This window comes from Sparus aurata, chromosome 1 (assembly GCF_900880675.1).
Source record: "Sparus aurata chromosome 1, fSpaAur1.1, whole genome shotgun sequence".
Taxonomy (NCBI): domain Eukaryota; kingdom Metazoa; phylum Chordata; class Actinopteri; order Spariformes; family Sparidae; genus Sparus; species Sparus aurata.
In genome coordinates, this window is record NC_044187.1 from 10,613,477 (window position 1) to 10,631,588 (window position 18,112).

The 18,112-nt window shown below is 42.5% G+C and overlaps 1 protein-coding gene across 4 annotated transcripts in view; it reads left to right on the forward strand.

Annotated features, from left to right (window-relative positions):
* grin2ab (glutamate receptor, ionotropic, N-methyl D-aspartate 2A, b) overlaps positions 1-18,112 on the forward strand; it is a 129,576-nt gene that overhangs the window by 2,556 nt on the left and 108,908 nt on the right. For 2 of the 4 annotated variants that reach the window (XM_030426389.1, XM_030426395.1), the window contains exons 1-2: positions 15,700-16,197; positions 16,958-17,164. In XM_030426389.1, the coding sequence (XP_030282249.1) occupies positions 16,180-16,197; positions 16,958-17,164 (225 nt within the window). In that variant the 5' untranslated portion in view covers positions 15,700-16,179. Of the gene's footprint in view, positions 1-560; positions 651-6,232; positions 6,391-6,610; positions 6,696-10,644; positions 10,834-14,813; positions 15,569-15,699; positions 16,198-16,957; positions 17,165-18,112 lie in introns of those variants that run through there. The other 2 variants (XM_030426404.1, XM_030426380.1) reach the window with 2 other exon arrangements.

Here is an 18,112-nt window from a genome sequence, read left to right on the forward strand (position 1 = left end):
AACATTAGCTTTTTTCCAGAAGGAGTCAGCTGAGTCTCGAGCTGGAGCAGCTGCTCTGAGACACATGGTCTCTGCACAGGGTCAGAGGGTGACTGTAGAAAGCTCCTCCTGGGACTAAAAGACCTGTGCATGTGTGACACCTTCTGTGTGTTTAAGGTGGCAGGACTGATAAATTACAAATAGACAGAAAGGTAGACAGACAGATAGATAGATAGATAGATAGATAGATAGATAGATAGATAGATAGATAGATAGATAGAGAAACAGAGTGTTGGGAAGACAGAAAAGCAGCAGGGTACATCAGTCCACATCCACTTTATAGAGGCTCCACCTGGATAGGCCGACTGCGGAGAGGCAAGACTGCCAGAGTAGCGAGGGTTCCTGCTGTGTGTCCATCAGCTTCAAATAATCCCTGCTGCTGCCGAAGTGTCCTTGAGTCACATGTTGAGCCCCTGCCTGCTCAGAGACACACCTGACTGCTGTTGAACTCCAAACTGCAGTGAATTTGTTCCCGTTCCTCACAAAAATGAGACTTCAGTGCATCTGTGTTTTATCCACAGTGCAGATTACGCCATCCAAACAGCTCAGCAGTGGTACAAGCACGGAGCCAACCTGCAGAACACCACCATTCCCACACCCACTCCGAGATGGTAAGGGTGTGTGTTCTTGTGTGTGTTAGTCTGTGTGTGTGAGGCTGTAAGGTTGAGTTGACATTGACGGATAGTCTGAGAGTGGATGAGAAGTTGAATTTTTGTAGAGGAATGTACGCAGCAGATTGTGTTATGTACTTACGCGGTGAATTATAGGAGCCTTACAGGGCAGAAGTGTCAAAAATTTGCATCAGGGAGAGTTTGATAAAGCCTCAAAGAAGAGACAGCAACACCAACTTTAGTTATGTAAGAGACTCAATGAAAAAAAAAAACATGAACAGCACCACAGCTTGACCAATACCAATACAAGTAAAACATTCCAATATCAATGTATATGCAGATATATACACATTTTTGGTAATGATCCCTCAACTAAACACTCGATGAGGTGAATGATATCAGAGGGTGTCGCTCTCTTTCCTGCTGTGTGGTTCTCTCGTGGTTTGACAGAGCTGCAGTGTGATCATTACCACATTTTTGGTAATGATCCCTCAACTAAGGTTATCAAGCACTTATGACAAAGATATGTTATAAAGGCAGGATATTTTACAGTTTACCCATCAACATTATTGTCAAAGTGACACCAGTGAAACACTTAACTTCACTGGGAATTTAATAATAATAAATGTCCCAAGAATCTTTTTCTGCATAATAAGTATTCATGAAGTATAAATAAAGTTGATATCAGCACATACTGGGCAACATATTGCTGATATCGATCTATCTGTGATATCTGTGATATCGATATATCTGTGATAGATCACAGACCAACCAACAAAACGGACATGGGCAATAACATAACCTCCTTGGCGGAGGTAAAAATATACAGTTCATATACAGTACAATACACATCATATATAAAACACGTAAAATTTGGTAGTCCTGTTGCATATTCATAACATAAAAGTATCTCTTATGAAGACTGGTTCGGATTTTGAGGGCATAGGTAGAATATGGACTAGAATATGTCGCATATGTGCACAAAACATGGAAAATGCCTTATACAGAACATATAAAGATGTAGCAATTAACATGTATAATACATGTATGTACAATCATGCTTGAAAAAAATGGACATACGTGTAATGGGGGGGGGGGCCTAATACAATATTCACTAAAATATTTAATGTCACATCAAAAATGTAAGTACATGCTCACCACTGTGATGATGAAGGTAAAAGATAAATAAAATGAAAAAATATTTCCACAATTGGGCAAGATTTACTTATGTGACGGATGCTGATAGAATTCACCTGGAGCCATTTAATCAGTGATGACAGTAGGTTTTGTCACAATACAAAAAGTGTTACCGTTAGATGCTTGCAGTATAACCACAATGTACCTTTTCCATCCAGCTGTGGATCCTTGTTGCTTATCACACCATTGTCTCTCTATGCTAAAACAATAGTAAACTAGAATTACACTAAAATACAACAAGTTTTAAACCATCCATCACTGCTTAACATCACGGGTTGTGGCCTCTGCATCAAATTGTACACACACACTCATAGATACCCGCCACCTAGATACACCTGATTTTTTTCATCAAGATTCATGCATTATTCCCTGAGAAATGAATGAAAATGCAGAATGTGTTTATTCTGGCCAGAGACCCACCCTCCATCCAAATATCGTGGAAATCTGTTCAGGAGTTTTTGTGTAAACCCACTGACCAACAAATGTATACGGGTGAAAACATAGCCTATTTAGTGTAGGTAAAGAGAAGTATTGTTACAGATTGAGAAAAATTAATCGTGAGCAGAAACTGTTTTGAATAGAACAAGATACAATGTACAGTTGAGACCATCATCAGCAGATATAATATACATTTTTTTTTTTAAATCGATGCACACTTTACAAGGCTTTTAGTTCACACCAGGAGCTTATTGACGTGCTGTCAACTTTGGGGGGAATGAATGAATTTATGAGTCAGTTGGATTTGACATTGAGCATTCGGAGTCTTTGGAGAGCATACTGAAAGTACAGTAGACGCAGCTTCACAGCAACATTTCTGTGACAGTTTTGCTGTTTTTTAATGAAGGGCAACCTCCCATCACTGGATGGTATTTGAGACAGTGTACTGAATGAATGTGATATAAAAATGAAAGTTATACAAAGCAGCAGTAATTGTCTTTTCTCCAGTTTTTAGTAATTGGCTTCCATGTATAAAAACTCTGTGGTATTTATCCACATTCAAAACATTCAGCAGACCAAATCTTCGGCGATGCAAGAGTATTTCTTTAAATGGCTTTTAATGATACAGCTTAAAGAATTTCTCTCTTCCTCCTGGGTGTTTGGAAAACAAAACAGACTGATGATTTTTGCTTAGCGCTGCTTTAGATCTCTACTCCCGTGTATACGAGAGCAAAGGGGCAACTGCGATGAAATTATCATGTTGTTTTCTGCACAGCAGGTGATTATTTGATCATCAGGAACCACTCGGTTCTGATATCATGCTTTCATGTTGTGATGGTGCTGTGGAATTGAGATAACACCTGTCTTGGCACTCGAAAACACAGAAATTGAATTTATACGAAAGCTGATGTATTTCATAAGCCTATAAGACTGATTAATAACAATTTAAGATCTAAGTCGGCCGTCATGTTTAGATACAAAGCAGAGACAGGACACCTATGGCCTCACACTTGGCATACTTGGTTGTTTGACTAATCGCGCTGCAATTTGAGACATTTATTCACATTATACACAATACGTGGAAGATGTACAGCAGTAATTTATCAAATTGCTTTCTCGCTCTCTGCGTGCTGATGCATTGTGAGCAGCCAAGTTCAACACATTTATATTCAGAGGGGCTGATTTCAGCAGACCTGCAGAATCTCACACTGTGGAAACATCCAAACTAACCGTTCCTGCATGGTCTACAAAGATATTCTATAATCTTTTTCTACATAGACCGCTCAAAATAAACTTGGCATTTTAATAACCTTAACGGGTGATGAATTTTAATGTGAAATTTAACATTCGGGTGAGTTTGGATTATTTTGTATTTAACACTAACAGCCTGCAGTAAAACAGCAACGATATAATACTATCCTCTGGTGCTGTTTATAAGCTCCTGCTTCACTGTGTAGACGCTGCAAATACCACACACAGATAAACAATTTTGTTTGGAAAAATATTTCAACCAAAAGTGAACCCTTTGCCAGAATGTGTGTTTTATGGGGTCACACATGTTATATTACATTAAATAATGTATAAGCCAAAATATATTGTACTCCATAGTCTATAAGAAGAAAAGGTTAAGTAAAGATTGAAAATCAATCCCCAGGAGGAGCTGGACATGGCTGGCGAGATGGATGATTGGGCTATCTTGCTTGTTGATAGCCTTGATAGCCTGTTGCCATCACGACTTGCACCCAGATAAGCAGTGAAAGGATAGATAGAAGTCAGTATAACTTTGGCATGATTTCCATGCTCTCTGCCCTTATATTTTGGAATTTTGGGGCCTCTGATTTTAGGTTATCACTGTAACAATTCTGGAGTGAGACCCAGAAGCAGAATCAGTAGGTATGAGTAGTAGTGCAAAAGCAGGTTTTAATAGTCAAAAGGTAGGAAATAGGTCAACAACATGTAGGCAGTCAGCGGAGGCAAAACAAGACCAGAAGGGATCGGGCAGGCAGCCAAAAGTCCAAAAAACTAGCTGGGTTCAAAGTCACTAACACAGGCAGGCGTTAGATACAGGAAACAAGGCTGCAGTAGACAACCTGGAAAATGAAGAGAATTACTGTGCAGGTGAAGTATATATAGAGCTGGGCAGATGGGGTAGTGAGTTTGCAAACAGGTAGAGGATCTGATGACTGGAAAAGGCTGGAGCACACTCCAACTGGGCAGCTGGTGGACAGGATGGAAGAGGAACGGCCGTCTAAGACTACAGCAGAAGATGGCTGAAAATCGATATACAGGACATTTATTACTCTCCCTACATTGGCAAATACTGCAGCCTTAAAATGGAGGCATCACTGTAACAATTCTGGAGTGAGACCCAGAAGCACAGTCAGTAGGTAGGAGTGGTAAAAGAAAAGATTTTACCAGTCAAAAGGCAGGATAGGGGTCGGAAACAGGTAGGCAGTCAGCGGAGGCAAACACAACCAAGAGACCAGGCAGGCAGCCAAAAATCTAAAAAGTAGCTGTGCTCAAAGTCACTGAAGTCCACACAAATTTTGGTTAGGTTTGGTAGAAACTGAAATACGGTGGCTTTGTGGATGTGATATTTGTCTAAGAGATAATAATTTTATTGAATCATTAATTTGATTCATCATTTTTCATGGAAATGCCAGTGTGAGTAATCAGATTAACGGTTGTTGACTTCTATGAAGCTGCTTCGGTTTTAGCGTCCTGGGGTTTTGTGTGCAGGACGGCTATGATGTTGTTAGTAGCACATGGGTTATTCCTACTGATACTTTAAGAGATTAGTTTACGTAAAAATGAAAATACAGTTGCTATCTTTTCACCCTCATGCCCATAGGCAGAAATCAGTACAGGGGGGTCATGACTCCTCTTCCTTGGAAAAAGAGATAACAATTTTTGGGAGATGCTGCAACAGTTTTGCTGAGAGGCTCCAGATATGTTTTGTGGACCATGACACTTACCCTGTGTTTCCATCAGCATAAGGATGAGTAGACAATGACTGAATTTTCATTTTCAGTTGAACTCAGGACTTTAGTGTAAGAGGCCTGTAGAGAGAAGTCGCACCCCTCTCAGTGCCTCACCCACTGGCCCCGCTTTTGGAAAAAAATGTCCAGTTCTCAGTTTTGAGAGAGAGATAAACGGTTGATCTCATTTGAATTGTTTGATTAATTACACTCACCATGTTTTCCAATTTAAAACGGAATTGTGCAAGTAGAGAAGGTTGCAGTTTTTCCTAAATATAGTAAATTCCGTTTAGTTTTGTGTGAAACTGCACAGTGAACTGCAGCCGTCATCTCTCACAATATACACGGCCGATACAAACATGGCTGCCAGCTTGACACCATGAGCCTGGCAGTTAATCAGAAGAAGAGTTAGTTGGTTCCATAAGTGCTAACATGCTTGACCGGCACTAAAAGGTTTCAATTATGTGTTTTGGTGAATGTTAAATGAGTCAACTTAAACCATGCGACTTATGGTGTGTGTAGTTGTTCTGATTTATTATTTTCAAGGTCAAGTAAGTTTATCTTTTAAATTGCCAACATCATACGTGTAATCCATGGCAAAATTCAAATGAGATTTAAAAAAAAAAAAGTCTCTCACAGATAACTATCATACATTATTTTTTAATGATATCAGATTGCATGGTGGTCCATCAGAAGGGGGAGGGACTTTGTTTCTCTATTCATAAACAGAATTATTAATCATATAAAAAAAAACGATTGGAACGATGACGTGGCTGTCATGACAATCACAGAATATTAATATTTATGAACGGCTGTTAGCGGAACTGACACCTGTTGCTCCCCTATTGAATCCATTGGTTAGTTAACAGTTGTTCTGTTTGAAATGAGCTTTTTCCCTCTGATCATAACAGACTTTGAATTTCTCAACTGTTTCGTATTCATTAGTCATGTATTCTTTTCTATTTACAGTAACTAAACAATAGTTGGAAGGGGAGAACCATGGACCAGTGATGCACTCAACAACCTGCACATCCCACACACGCTCTCTCTCTCTCTCTCCATGGGAAAAGGATGGGTCTCTCTCAGTTCACTGCAGGCCTTCAGGTCCCAGTTGGCCACTCATGATGGTCAGTCCACCTACGCCTCTGAGTGTTGTTGCCAGTGGCGAAAATATGCAGGCAACGACAATTACAATCAGGATACAAGGGAGAGGGAGCCACCACATGTATTTATTCTTTAGCACATTTTTACATACCCCCCACACACATTCACCATACTGACTTTTGCACATAATTGATTAGCATAAACATTTTGCAAAAGCTGTACTTTCTCTGTCTCTTCTCGCAGCCCCCCCTCTGCGGGACGAGCAAATGATTAGGTGCTGCTGGGAGCAGCTGGAGAAAGTCAGAGATAAAGTCAAGACACAGCTGGAGTGAGTTCACCTCATTTAGTCATGACACATTGACTCGTTATCTCGCTCACAAACACACATTTATGCATATGTTCTGCTATATCACATGTGAATTCAGCATAGATAATCATGTAATTGCTGTGTATATTTGGCATGTGTGCATAAGCATGTTTAACCAGGAGTGAGAGCGAGAGTTCAGTGACATGAAGTGGCTTCTTCACTGTTCCACTGTTTGAGGTTTAACAACTGCTTATTAACATTATATAGATATACTTTTGTTATGAGCAGAATTAGTGTTTGTTTTCAAGTGTAAAAGATTCTGGGGGTATTATTACAACTCTCCCAGTTATCACCAATTTGTAGGAATGCCTCTTTGTAAACTTGGCACTTTCAAAGCCTGTTGTTTTTTTAAAATGTGCTGAAAGGGCACTTACTAAGATTATTGATCTTTACAGGAAAGGCAGGCGCCACACATTTGAGGAATTAAAACAAAAGCGTAAAACTCCCAATGGCCACTTCTAAGTATTTAATGATAAGGCACTTTTAGAGATTGACCAAGGACCACTTCTCTATCAACTGCTGCCCTCATCAACACCCAATAGAGACATCAAAGCAGTGTTAAAATCACATTAACTTTATAATGCTCTACTTCTTCATTAACAGTATATTCATCAGTGTTTAATTCTTTAACATAGTATACGATAATAGAAAACAAATGAAATCCACAGTGGAAAGAAAAAAAAAGACTAAAGACTAAATAACAGTAACCAAAAACAGTAAAATAAAATACAGAACAGGTTATTAACACAGTACAATAAGTGACAATGATGGTCAACAAAATTCTTGCAGTGTGTTGGCAGAGATACCAGTCTCTATGTAGTTTAAATAGGGTTCCTACATTTTATAGAAATATTGTGCTTGTACATATAATATACATGTAAGGTATTCTAATGGTGCTAAATCAAACAGCACATTGTTTTTCATTATTGTTTTTTTTATGTTACATGTTTGCTTTGGAAGACAGGGTGAGGGTCCATCTCCAGTTCCAGACCCAGTCATTGTTTTAGATAGCACATTTGACTAGAACCTTTGCAGCCTGTAGTCTGACCAAAGTCAGAGTTTAAGTACTAATTTCTATCTTGCATTCAACATGAAATGCAGGATTGTGATGGAGATTAGTGCTCTATATTTACTGTCTGCCATTCTAATATAGAATCTAAATTCTGAATGTAGATTAATTTCACAGTGGAACAAAAACAATAACGTCCATGACATGAACATTACTTCCTCGTATCCTCAGTGCAATCTGCTGCATTTCATAGATATGAAAATTATAGTTTGCAACTCCACAGCTGTCAGCAATGATGCAAAATGATGGTGATAATAAGGTTTGAATAAACAAATTTAATGCTCATTATTGAGAGAACTATTGAGTGTCCATTATATACCTAGGAAGTGGTCAATCGATTATCGTGGGAGTGTTTTCACACAGTAATTATTTGTACTTTAGATGCACAAACACATACTTTCCAAAACAAATAATTTCACAAACATTTTCCCATAAAATGAAGTTTTCATTTTCTATGTTATCAATCATGACCAGTGAAATCCCCACACTGACATTATTGTCGAAGATATCGGAGCCATAATGGCACTAACAGTGCGATCTTCTATAACAGCCGATTTGTGCTGTTCTCACGGGTCTGGTGTAACAAGGATAATATTGGCTTGTGGGCATCAGAGTACAAAGTGTCACAGAAGATTACACAGCAGGTGAAAACACGCTGCTTGCCATGAGAGACAAATAGTCCCACTGCAACCATGTTAATGTGGCCTTCACTGATCACATTGACCAGACCATATGCGCAAAGAAAATGTCACAGTGACACCTTAAAAAGGTGTTTGTGTGTGTGTTTCTGTCAGTGACTGCATAATGTAACCACCCAACTCTCTCCCTCAATGGTCCTTTAGGAGATGCAGCAGATGGACGAGCTTCCCATTCAGGAGAAAAATACCCCCAAAAACCAGACTGCATGAGATTACAAAATGACCAAACAGAGACTCAGGCTAAAACATAACAGTTCATAAACAGATGCACACCAACACTTCCAGTGTAGGGCCCATTTGAGAAGATCAACAGAAAGAAATTCATTGACAAATCAAACATTACTTCATGAAATAACTGAGAATGTTTTAAAAAATATATGAATCTGGAACTTTACAGTTGCAAAATGCGAAGATATTCTCATTTGTATCAAAGCTGTGCATATGTTCTGGTTTGGTCTTGGCACAAAACTACATGGTCACAGTTCGGAAAACACAATAGTTTGGCTTAAAATGCCTCAAACGCGATTGGAAATGTCCTGAGGTCTCTTGCAAAACTCTTTGCAACAAACACGTCTGGCGATGGCTCACCTTCCTGTGAAAATTATCTGGTTTTGGCCACCACAAACATGGCTGGTAAGGCCCCCAGGTGTCCTTGAAAATATCCAGCGGTGTCACGCTTACAAATGCTGCATCAAAGACTCAAACTAGTCGCATGCTTGGCAGCCTCCTCGCCTGTAGCACCACCACTACCTCCTCCAAATCCTGCTGTGAAAGCCAGTTAACAGACATGTAATATGACATGGTGTACAAATGTCACTATGGTAAATAGCGTATGCCATGGACAAAGTTGGAGGTATCTGTAGTTTTCAGAAACTGGAACTACTAACATTATATCCTGATGACTGGGCTGGTTTTCTTCCTGTATCTACAAATTCATCCACACAGACTTTTCTCATCATGAGCTAACTGAAAGTGCAACCCATCCCTCTATCCTTACTCAAGCTGAATCAGGTAGCAATTTTAAATTATTTCTCCTTTACTCCTTGAATAATTGCTCCCACTTTCAAAATATAAGAGGCTATTCTCTTTGGTTCCCACCATTCAAACAAATAAGCCAACACCTTCTCTTACCCACAGAGGAGCCAGTAAGTGATCAAAATGTTCTTTATCAACCCAGTATGCTGATGTCAGCATCCAACTACAGCTTTCTCCACTACCATCACCACCACCACCACCAGGATAAAGACTCGATCAGCAGTTGGCTGATGGCCAAGCGGGGAGTATTACGCTATTGTCTCATTATTGGATTCATCCCCATAATCAGGCATTATCCCCAGATAAAGTCTTTGCCAATCTAATCAATGTTTAATCAACAACACTACATTTTTAAACTATTCTGCTGATTAAAATCATTACATGATCTTCTTTTTTCACTTTTAGAATCGTTCCTGTTAATGGAAAACAAGTGAAACAAGTGTGCTTATGCCTTTTAAGAGCTCAAAGGGGACCTAAAAATACATCATTGGAGTGGCATAGTTCAGCTGTAAATATTTGCAGGTTTAGGTGTTCATTCCCACTTCAGCTTAGCATCCCACAGGTGTCGATCTAGTGTGCTAACAGACAGCCTACCTCACCAACACTCACCAAAATCTTGTACTGAGAGGTCATACAGTCTGTCCTCTTATCAAGAGAGCTGCGGTAATGTGAAAGTGAACGATGCGTCTCTCTCACAGTCAGACTTTTTGTTATTGCCACTAAGATATTTAATCTACCCTCTGGCTAAGCTGATAATAGAAAGGCCATAAAAAGTTACAGCCTCAAGATGAGCTATTTGAAATTGTTCTGTGGACTCGGCCAATTAGTTTGATTTGGCTACATTCTCGAACATTTAAACGCTCTATTGCACCAACTCTTTAGCTACAGTGCCAACAGTACCCAACAAACACTCTGAGCATCCCCGGAATTTAACACTCTGAACGTACAAATGGGATTTCATGTAGCACTGTGAATTTCTGAGCTGTCAAATTGGGTACCAGAGTGTGCCCTGGTGCTGTAAGTGCAAATTAACCAACACAGTCTAAATGTGTACTTTCCCAGATCAACTGAATGACATCATCACTGCATATTTTTGTGTTTGTTCCAGGTTACTACTTGAGACAGGCCACCGTGATGAGTCAGCGTGCTCGCTGCCTCTCTGTGCTTCACGGGTGCAATCCCCGTACCATGAAGCAGCAGCGATTGAAAGTGTGTGACCTCCATTTCTCTGCTGTGATTGTCAACTTGTGCATGCTTGGATGAACAAGTTGGAGTCAAGGCTTCATGAAACTTGCAGGTTAGTTCTTGAGTGTCAGTGGTGTGACTGGCCTTGCTTGATTTTATACCAAGTCTCATGGTTAGCTTAGCACACTGACTGTCAACGGAGGGCTTGTCTGGTTCTATCTAAATGTAGCAGAAACCTGCTGACCTGCACCTGTAAAGTTCACTGCCGAAATGAAAAATTCACACTTCGTTTTGTGGCTTACGAGGTGCAGGTAGGGGGCTAGTATTACCTCGGACAGAGCAAGGCTAGCTGCACCCTGTGCATGCATGGACATTTAACTGGGAAGTCGTATAAATGTGTAAAGTCAAGTTAACTAAGCTCAGTAGTTGTAACATATATTATTTTATTAGGCCCTAAATTTATTCAACACATGCATTATTCAAATCCCTAAACTTCCTTGTGCAGTTCAACTTAAAGTACACTTTACCAAACTATTGAAGAGATTTTCATATTTATGCACATTTAGTTACGTATTTCAGCAAAAAAAAAAAAAAAAAGGTTCTGGCCTTTGTTATGAAAATGAGGACAGATGATTTCTACCTAGAGATTTCTCCCCAAAGCTTTTAAACTTTCTAAATCCTTCCTCGCAATTAATTATTAAATTATTGACTGACCTTTTCAAGCTAAAGATAATTGCTAGTGTGGCCAAGTGAAAAAGACACAGCGGTGCATCACTCCGAACTAATTGATTTGGCTGCTACACTCATGAACTTTTCACTGTGATCAGCACTGTGACAGAAAGTAATCACCCATCAATTTCTGAGATGAGTGGTTTTTACGTTGCCCATACATTTGAATAGTAGAGTGATAATGATCCCGCGGAGGTAGACCCCTCGAGACTCCGCCTAAAGCTTGCCTGAAATCCAGAGCACTACATACTGCCCCTGTCTGGCTGTGGGAAGCAGTGCTGTCTGTAGGAGAGCTCATTCCAGGTCACCCACTCTCTGTGGGCGAGAGCGATAGAGGGTGGAGAGTGCAAGAGAGGGAGGGAGACAAAGTAAAAAGACAGACTGGAGAGAGAGAATATCTATAACTCGATAAATGCCAGCTATCACACCGTTCTGTTCCAGATAGAGAGCCTTGAATACATTTCTGTTTATTTTGTTGCCATTTATTGATGGAGTGATTCATTTCCTGTGTCTATATAAAGCCATGTACTGTAGCTACAATGCTATGTCTTCGCACTGGCAGAGCCTCAGTCTGAGAAGAAAATGCAGAAGAATTCAGATCTTTGTGTGAGAGACATACATTTGTCCTGTAGGCTCATCATACAGTCATTAGGCTGAACGCAGCCCACCTAGTGTCTTTAGCAAACAGCTTACATTCAGCTACATAGAAAGATTACAGTGATTCATACTTTTGGATTTCTATTGTGTCTGCCTGTCAATCAAAGCCCTGATGATTGTCAGATAAGCCCGAGCGTGTGCGGGTATGAAGATACCAGTGCATCTTTGAAAAACTGGGGCAGTAGGTGTTGTTACCGGAGCTGCTGTAAAGTAGCCAGCGATGTGAGCGTGACCAGGTAATCAGGATAAGAACTCGGTGTAACTGCCTCAAATTGTAAGAAGCATAAAATCCACCATGCTGTCCTTAAAAAAAAAAAAAAAACCCTACAAATTCATAGTAGAAATAAAACTCAATGTGTGCCATCAGGTCTTGTTGTCATGGAAACAATGCATTTTTCACTAAAAAGATTTTTTTTAGCAAAGTTGACAGTTAGAGGCTTTTATGGACTGGGTTTCAGTTAGCTCCGCAGCTAATTAGCAGTGTGTGCTCTAGACGATTTGCATATTAGTTGCATCAGCAGCGCGCCGGCTGTGCCGGGGAGGTGTGATGAGTGGGGCCGGTGTACATCAGTTTGTGAATGAGTTGCTGGCATCCTGTTGCAGTTAGTGTGGCCAGTTGTTTGTGAATGGGGACTTGTGTAGTCCAGCACCATTTACAGAACATAAGCCATATGTATCTGGGTTGCGCCTCTGCCAAAACAAAAGTGGTGACGCTCTGAAAAAAGTCAGTTACCATGGATACAAAAATTGCCCACATCATATTTGTCAGAGGCCTTGTGTAATCGTTTTCTCTTCCCTGTAATTTATTTATCTATTTGTTGGTTTATTTATCTATTTATTTATCAGTTTGTTTGTGACCATGCCTTCTGGTTTCATTGCTGGAGCTGCTTTAATTGGACTCCTTTTCCTTTCGTCTGATTCATTCTGGGGATATTGGAGTACTGGGCTTTGACTATTAGCCAACAACATTAGTGGAATGAGCTTTTGTCTCCAATAATTATGCAGAGTAATAATGAAATAGTTAGCACACTGTTGACGCACTACACGGTGATAATGGGTCTCCCTTGTTTTTATTTTTTCAGATATTTTATAATCACACAGTGGTATGGGTTATTAGCAGCAGCTTCGTGAAATGTAATCAGACAGCAGAAATGAAGTGGTAAAGGCAGCTGGCTCGCTGAAGTGTTTGGATGCCGAAAGCCAGGATTTGAACTCGAGCTGAGCGTCTGCATGTGTGTGTCCAGAAGAGCCTCTGCAGCATGACAACTCCAGGTAACTGGGTAACTTGTGTCTAATGTGCTGTCGGACCCATGAAAGATTCATGACCACCGAGCCCAGAAGTTATAAATGAGTTATAATAACAGGGACGCATGTTCAGACAATTCCAACACTGTGGTCTCCTCCTCTTCTGCCTAAATACCTACAGCTGTCTACAGACAGGGCAGAGCTGACTCACTATACTGTCCAAGTGTTGTGCTGGCATGCAGAGGGTGACTGCATAATAAATAAAAGAGAGGAAGAGAGTCCTGCAAAAGGTCAGGTCCCAGGAATTACTATAAGGAGGTCTGCGGGCATGCAGACCCCTGAATGAGATTATGCTAAGAGAAAAGGAGAGCTTTCATAAGCTTATTTATGGTGGCCCGGAAGAACGTATGATTTTATTTCCTTGGCAACAGCTTATGGTTTAAATATAGAATAAAACATGCTTAGCCATACTCGATCGGCGCTCGGTTTTGGTCAACAGACTAAAAATGAAAACCACTGTGTGTCATGGCATCACACCGCATGCTCTACAGTTCCCAAGGGGTTGACTTGGGTCCAGCCTGTCCCAACAGGACGTCTCTAATGGGTAAACAGCAGGAGGAGATGAGTGGTGAGTGGGATGTATGAAAGAAAGTCAGAGCTATTATATTTGGAACCCCAGGAATTTTTCCTCAAAAGAAAAGAAGACCATCATCCACTCTTCCTGTGGTCTGTCTCCCTCTCTTTTATGTCCACGTTATGCAATCGTCTGTTTCTTTTATTCCAAGCCTCGGAGGCTCTCGCTCTGACGGAGGAGGATAGAGGACCTCAACAGGTGGAGATTTTTATTCTAGGGATGGAGGAGGAGGAGGAGGAGGAGGTGGAGGAGGAAGACGAGGGTAGTGTTCCTTAATAATAAGCCCTCCGGTGCGCATAAGCTGCGCAGTTTTTTTGCGTAACTCATCTTATGACAGCCAGTCCTGGTACATTGCTGGCCTGTTAGCGTGACCCCGTGCAGTATCTACACCATCTGTCTGCAATGGGACTCCAAGGCAACACTCAGAGGGAGACGCAGAGAGGGGCAGGAGGGAGAGGGGGGGGGGGGAGTTTGTCAGCGCTCCCCGAGGACCCCCTGTGCTGCAGTTTTGATCTGCTAATTACGTTTAATTGAAGCTGTGTAATTCACTATCGTTTGGCTCTATTTCCCCCCCTTTATCTCACGCAAAGCTTTTTTAAACAAACTCCGGCGCCGCTGACGAGGGGACACATAACACATATCAGCAATAAACGTTGCGCCGGGTGCATTCGAAAGAGATCGGTATTTTTTAATTTCGGGGGAAAAAAAGAGGGGTTTATCTGCACGGGGACCGGCTGGATCAGGTTACAACAGCTGAGTGGATATTGAAATGTTTTTTTTATCTGTGCGCAGAGGGCGCGCTGAGGAGCGGCGCGGCGACTTGTTTGACGCCGAGACAGTCGTCATAGCACACACACACACACACACAGAGACACACACACACACGGAGCGAGAAGGAGACAGAGACGCTTACACGAACGCGCGCGCGGCTTCGTTTGGTGAGGTGGCACCAGGTGATGGCATAAGCGACGAGTGATGGTGATGGTGGTGATGGTCGTGTGCGCCATACCTCTCTTGCGTCTTCATTTTTTGGAGAGGACACGCGAGGAGAGACTGAAAACCCCGAGAGAGGCAGATCAGTTTTAACGAGCTGCGAAGTTGGAGTCGCTCTTTTTTTCTTTTTTTTTTTTGGGAAGGAAGGAAGGAAAGGAAAGAGGAGGAGGAGGAGGGGGGGCAGACATGGCGAAATCTCCCGAGCGCGCGTCTTCTTAACTCACCACACACCTTCTTGATATTTTATAATGGGGAGATGAAGTCACCCAAGTCCTCCCCACCTCCCCACCACCACCACCACCTCTCCCCTCGCTCATTCAGGCCCGTTGCCTATATGTTTAATTAACTAGGCTGATGTGTAAGTACCTTCAGCCAGCGAAGCGTGGGCGGCCGAGCTGCGGGGTAAAGAGACTGCCGGAGACCGTTTCCTTATTCCTCTGCCGGCTGCCGGAGCATCACCTCTGTCGCGCGGCGTGAGAAGATACCAAAATAGCTCGACCCGTTTTCTTTTTCTCTTTTTCTTTTTTTCTAAACTTGTTCCCGATTGTTTCGGGTGTTTGTTTTTGCGGGAGAGCGCGTGAGGGGCAGGGTGAGTGAGAAAAAAGAGAGAGAGAGAGAGAGAGAGAGAGAGAGAGAGAGAGAGAGGGAGTGTGTGAGCGCGCGCGTGTGTGGGATATGTGTGTGTGTTTGATGTTATTTGTGACGGAATCCCCCCTTCAGTCTCCAAGAATCCGCGAGCGGTGCGAGGAGGAGGAGGAGGAGGACAGGAGAGGAGGAGGAGGAGGCGCGCGGACCTGTCCACGAGCCCTCACTGCGGAACGCGCGGGGCTGCCGCTGGAGATCCCAAACCAACGCTGAATCTGGATTCTGGTCTAACTGTTCCCCGCGCATCAACGGGTTTTTTTATTTTTTATTTTTTTTATTCTTACCCGCTTTTTTCCCCCCCAGTCACCGCTGCTGAATGGACGATTTGACATCTTAACCGAAAGGAATACTACCTACCAACCAGCGGGGAGGAGAGGTGGATTTATCCGTGTGGTGTTTTTTTTTTTGTTTTTTTTTTTGGAGGGGGGGGACTGGATGGAGGAGAAATTGATGGATTAATCAGAAGGCAGAGTCGTATGTGATTCCCACTCCTGCCGAGGGCACCCGAATGGAGTAACAGGCTGCAATGTCATCTCCACCTGGCCGCCTGGAGAGATGTGTCACGGGAATGGGGTACGTTACGGTGGCTTAATTAGTATGGGGTTTTTGAAGTAACTCTCTCCTCTCTGGGAAATTGAGCAGCAATTGTCGGGGTTTTAATATCTTGCCGCACACTCACTCCTCTCTCCTTCTCAAAGTGGAGCAGAGGCGGGGTGGTGGTGGAGGTGGCTGCTTTGAGCTCCTCTCTCCGCTCCTTCTTTCGTCCGAGCCCGAGTCCTCCGACACACAACCTGCTGCATGCCCTACATAGACAAGCCCGGCACCGGAGAGAGGAGCGTGAGGGGAATATTGGCTGAGGAGCCACAGGCTGTTTTTAACGCTCTCTCTCTCTCTGACACACACACACACACACACACACACACACACACACACACATTGAGAGAGAGAGAGAGAGAGTACTATTTTGCCTTTCTCACCGTGCACCATTTCACCTTTTTGAATTTAACTTGTGTTTTCGTCACGCAAGCTCTTCATCCAATAAGCCCCGCGTCTCAGCATCCCCAAAAGAGGCACACGCGCGCGTGCGCACGCACAAACACATATAGACATAAACATAACGCACGCGCAAATGCGCAAAAACGCACAAACACACAGTCGGTGTGAGCTGATATTCAAACTGTTAAACGCTTCATGAGTCATGTATACAATGACACGGTGTGACCATGTTCGCACAGGCAGCAGCAGCGTCCTTTCACAGAGCACAGGCAAATTCAACAAGTCTGCAACGCAATAAGCAGCAGCGTGTGTTTCTCTGTATTTCTTTGTTTTCCAGATCAAGTTTGAACACTTTTCCTCTGGTTTCACTGACGCTGTGAGAAGGAACCAAAATGCCAGTAAGCGGACAGGTCATGGTGGCTGCCTGCACGGGCCCTCGCACCACGGCAGTAAAACTCAACATTCATCGCACGGACTCCGAAGAAGAAGGCGCAAAACCTCCGCGACCGCAAACCCGCAGCAGCCACGCGTTGTGACACCGAAGGTAAGCGGACGCTGCGGGGGGACGGCGGGCAGGCGGAGAGACCCGCCGTCAGAGCGGCTCAGGCCGGGCGCCGTGTGACGCTAAGCGGCGCTGTTGCATCACATTATCCACGGCTACTGATGAGAGGCCGTGTAATGAATTCATATCTCAAATTACAGTTTTCAGGCTTTGAATGCAGTCACGTTGTAGAAACACATTTTCTTCCGTTTTTTCCTCCCGCTTCCCGTGCCAAGTCTGACACACGAAGTGTCTTCTCCTCCTCTCAGGGACATGGAAGCCACACACACACACACGCACACACACACACACACACACACACACACACACACACACACACACACAGTTGTTACATAGGGGGTTAACCATAAGAGTCTGACATATCTGAGTATAGCAGTACGACATGATAGAATATAAGACCCTAATACCCATAATTCTCCCTCACACTAATCATTCCTGGCGCTGCCCCTGATTTCATGTGTAGGTCCATGTGTGCAGATTTATCATGATCATTTAGGGCAAATTATCATTCCCTCCATAGCAGGCTCGTGGTGGTGCTGTAGAGAACTGGGGAGAGAGACTGAGGATGTGCACAGCAGTAGCCTATTTTCTTGAATAGTGAGATGACACAAAAGGAGATCAACTCTGTAGGGCATAAACGCAATAGAGTGCAGAGCAGTGAATGTCGAGAGCTGTTGCTATCTTCATTAATATAAATATCTTGTGGAAAGCTGCAATGAATTCTGGGTGTGATGTCATAACACCTCTAAAACCTTAACAGTATTTTAAAGTAGGCCTACTTTTGTATTCACTTTCTTTTTGTTGTTGTCACTCCAGAGATTGTTTCCTGCTCAGCTGGGCATTGTATTTTCATCTCTCGCAGTTTGCTGTTAAACAACTACTGAATCAAAGCCAAACAGCCAAATCACAGAAATGAAATATTCTCAGTGA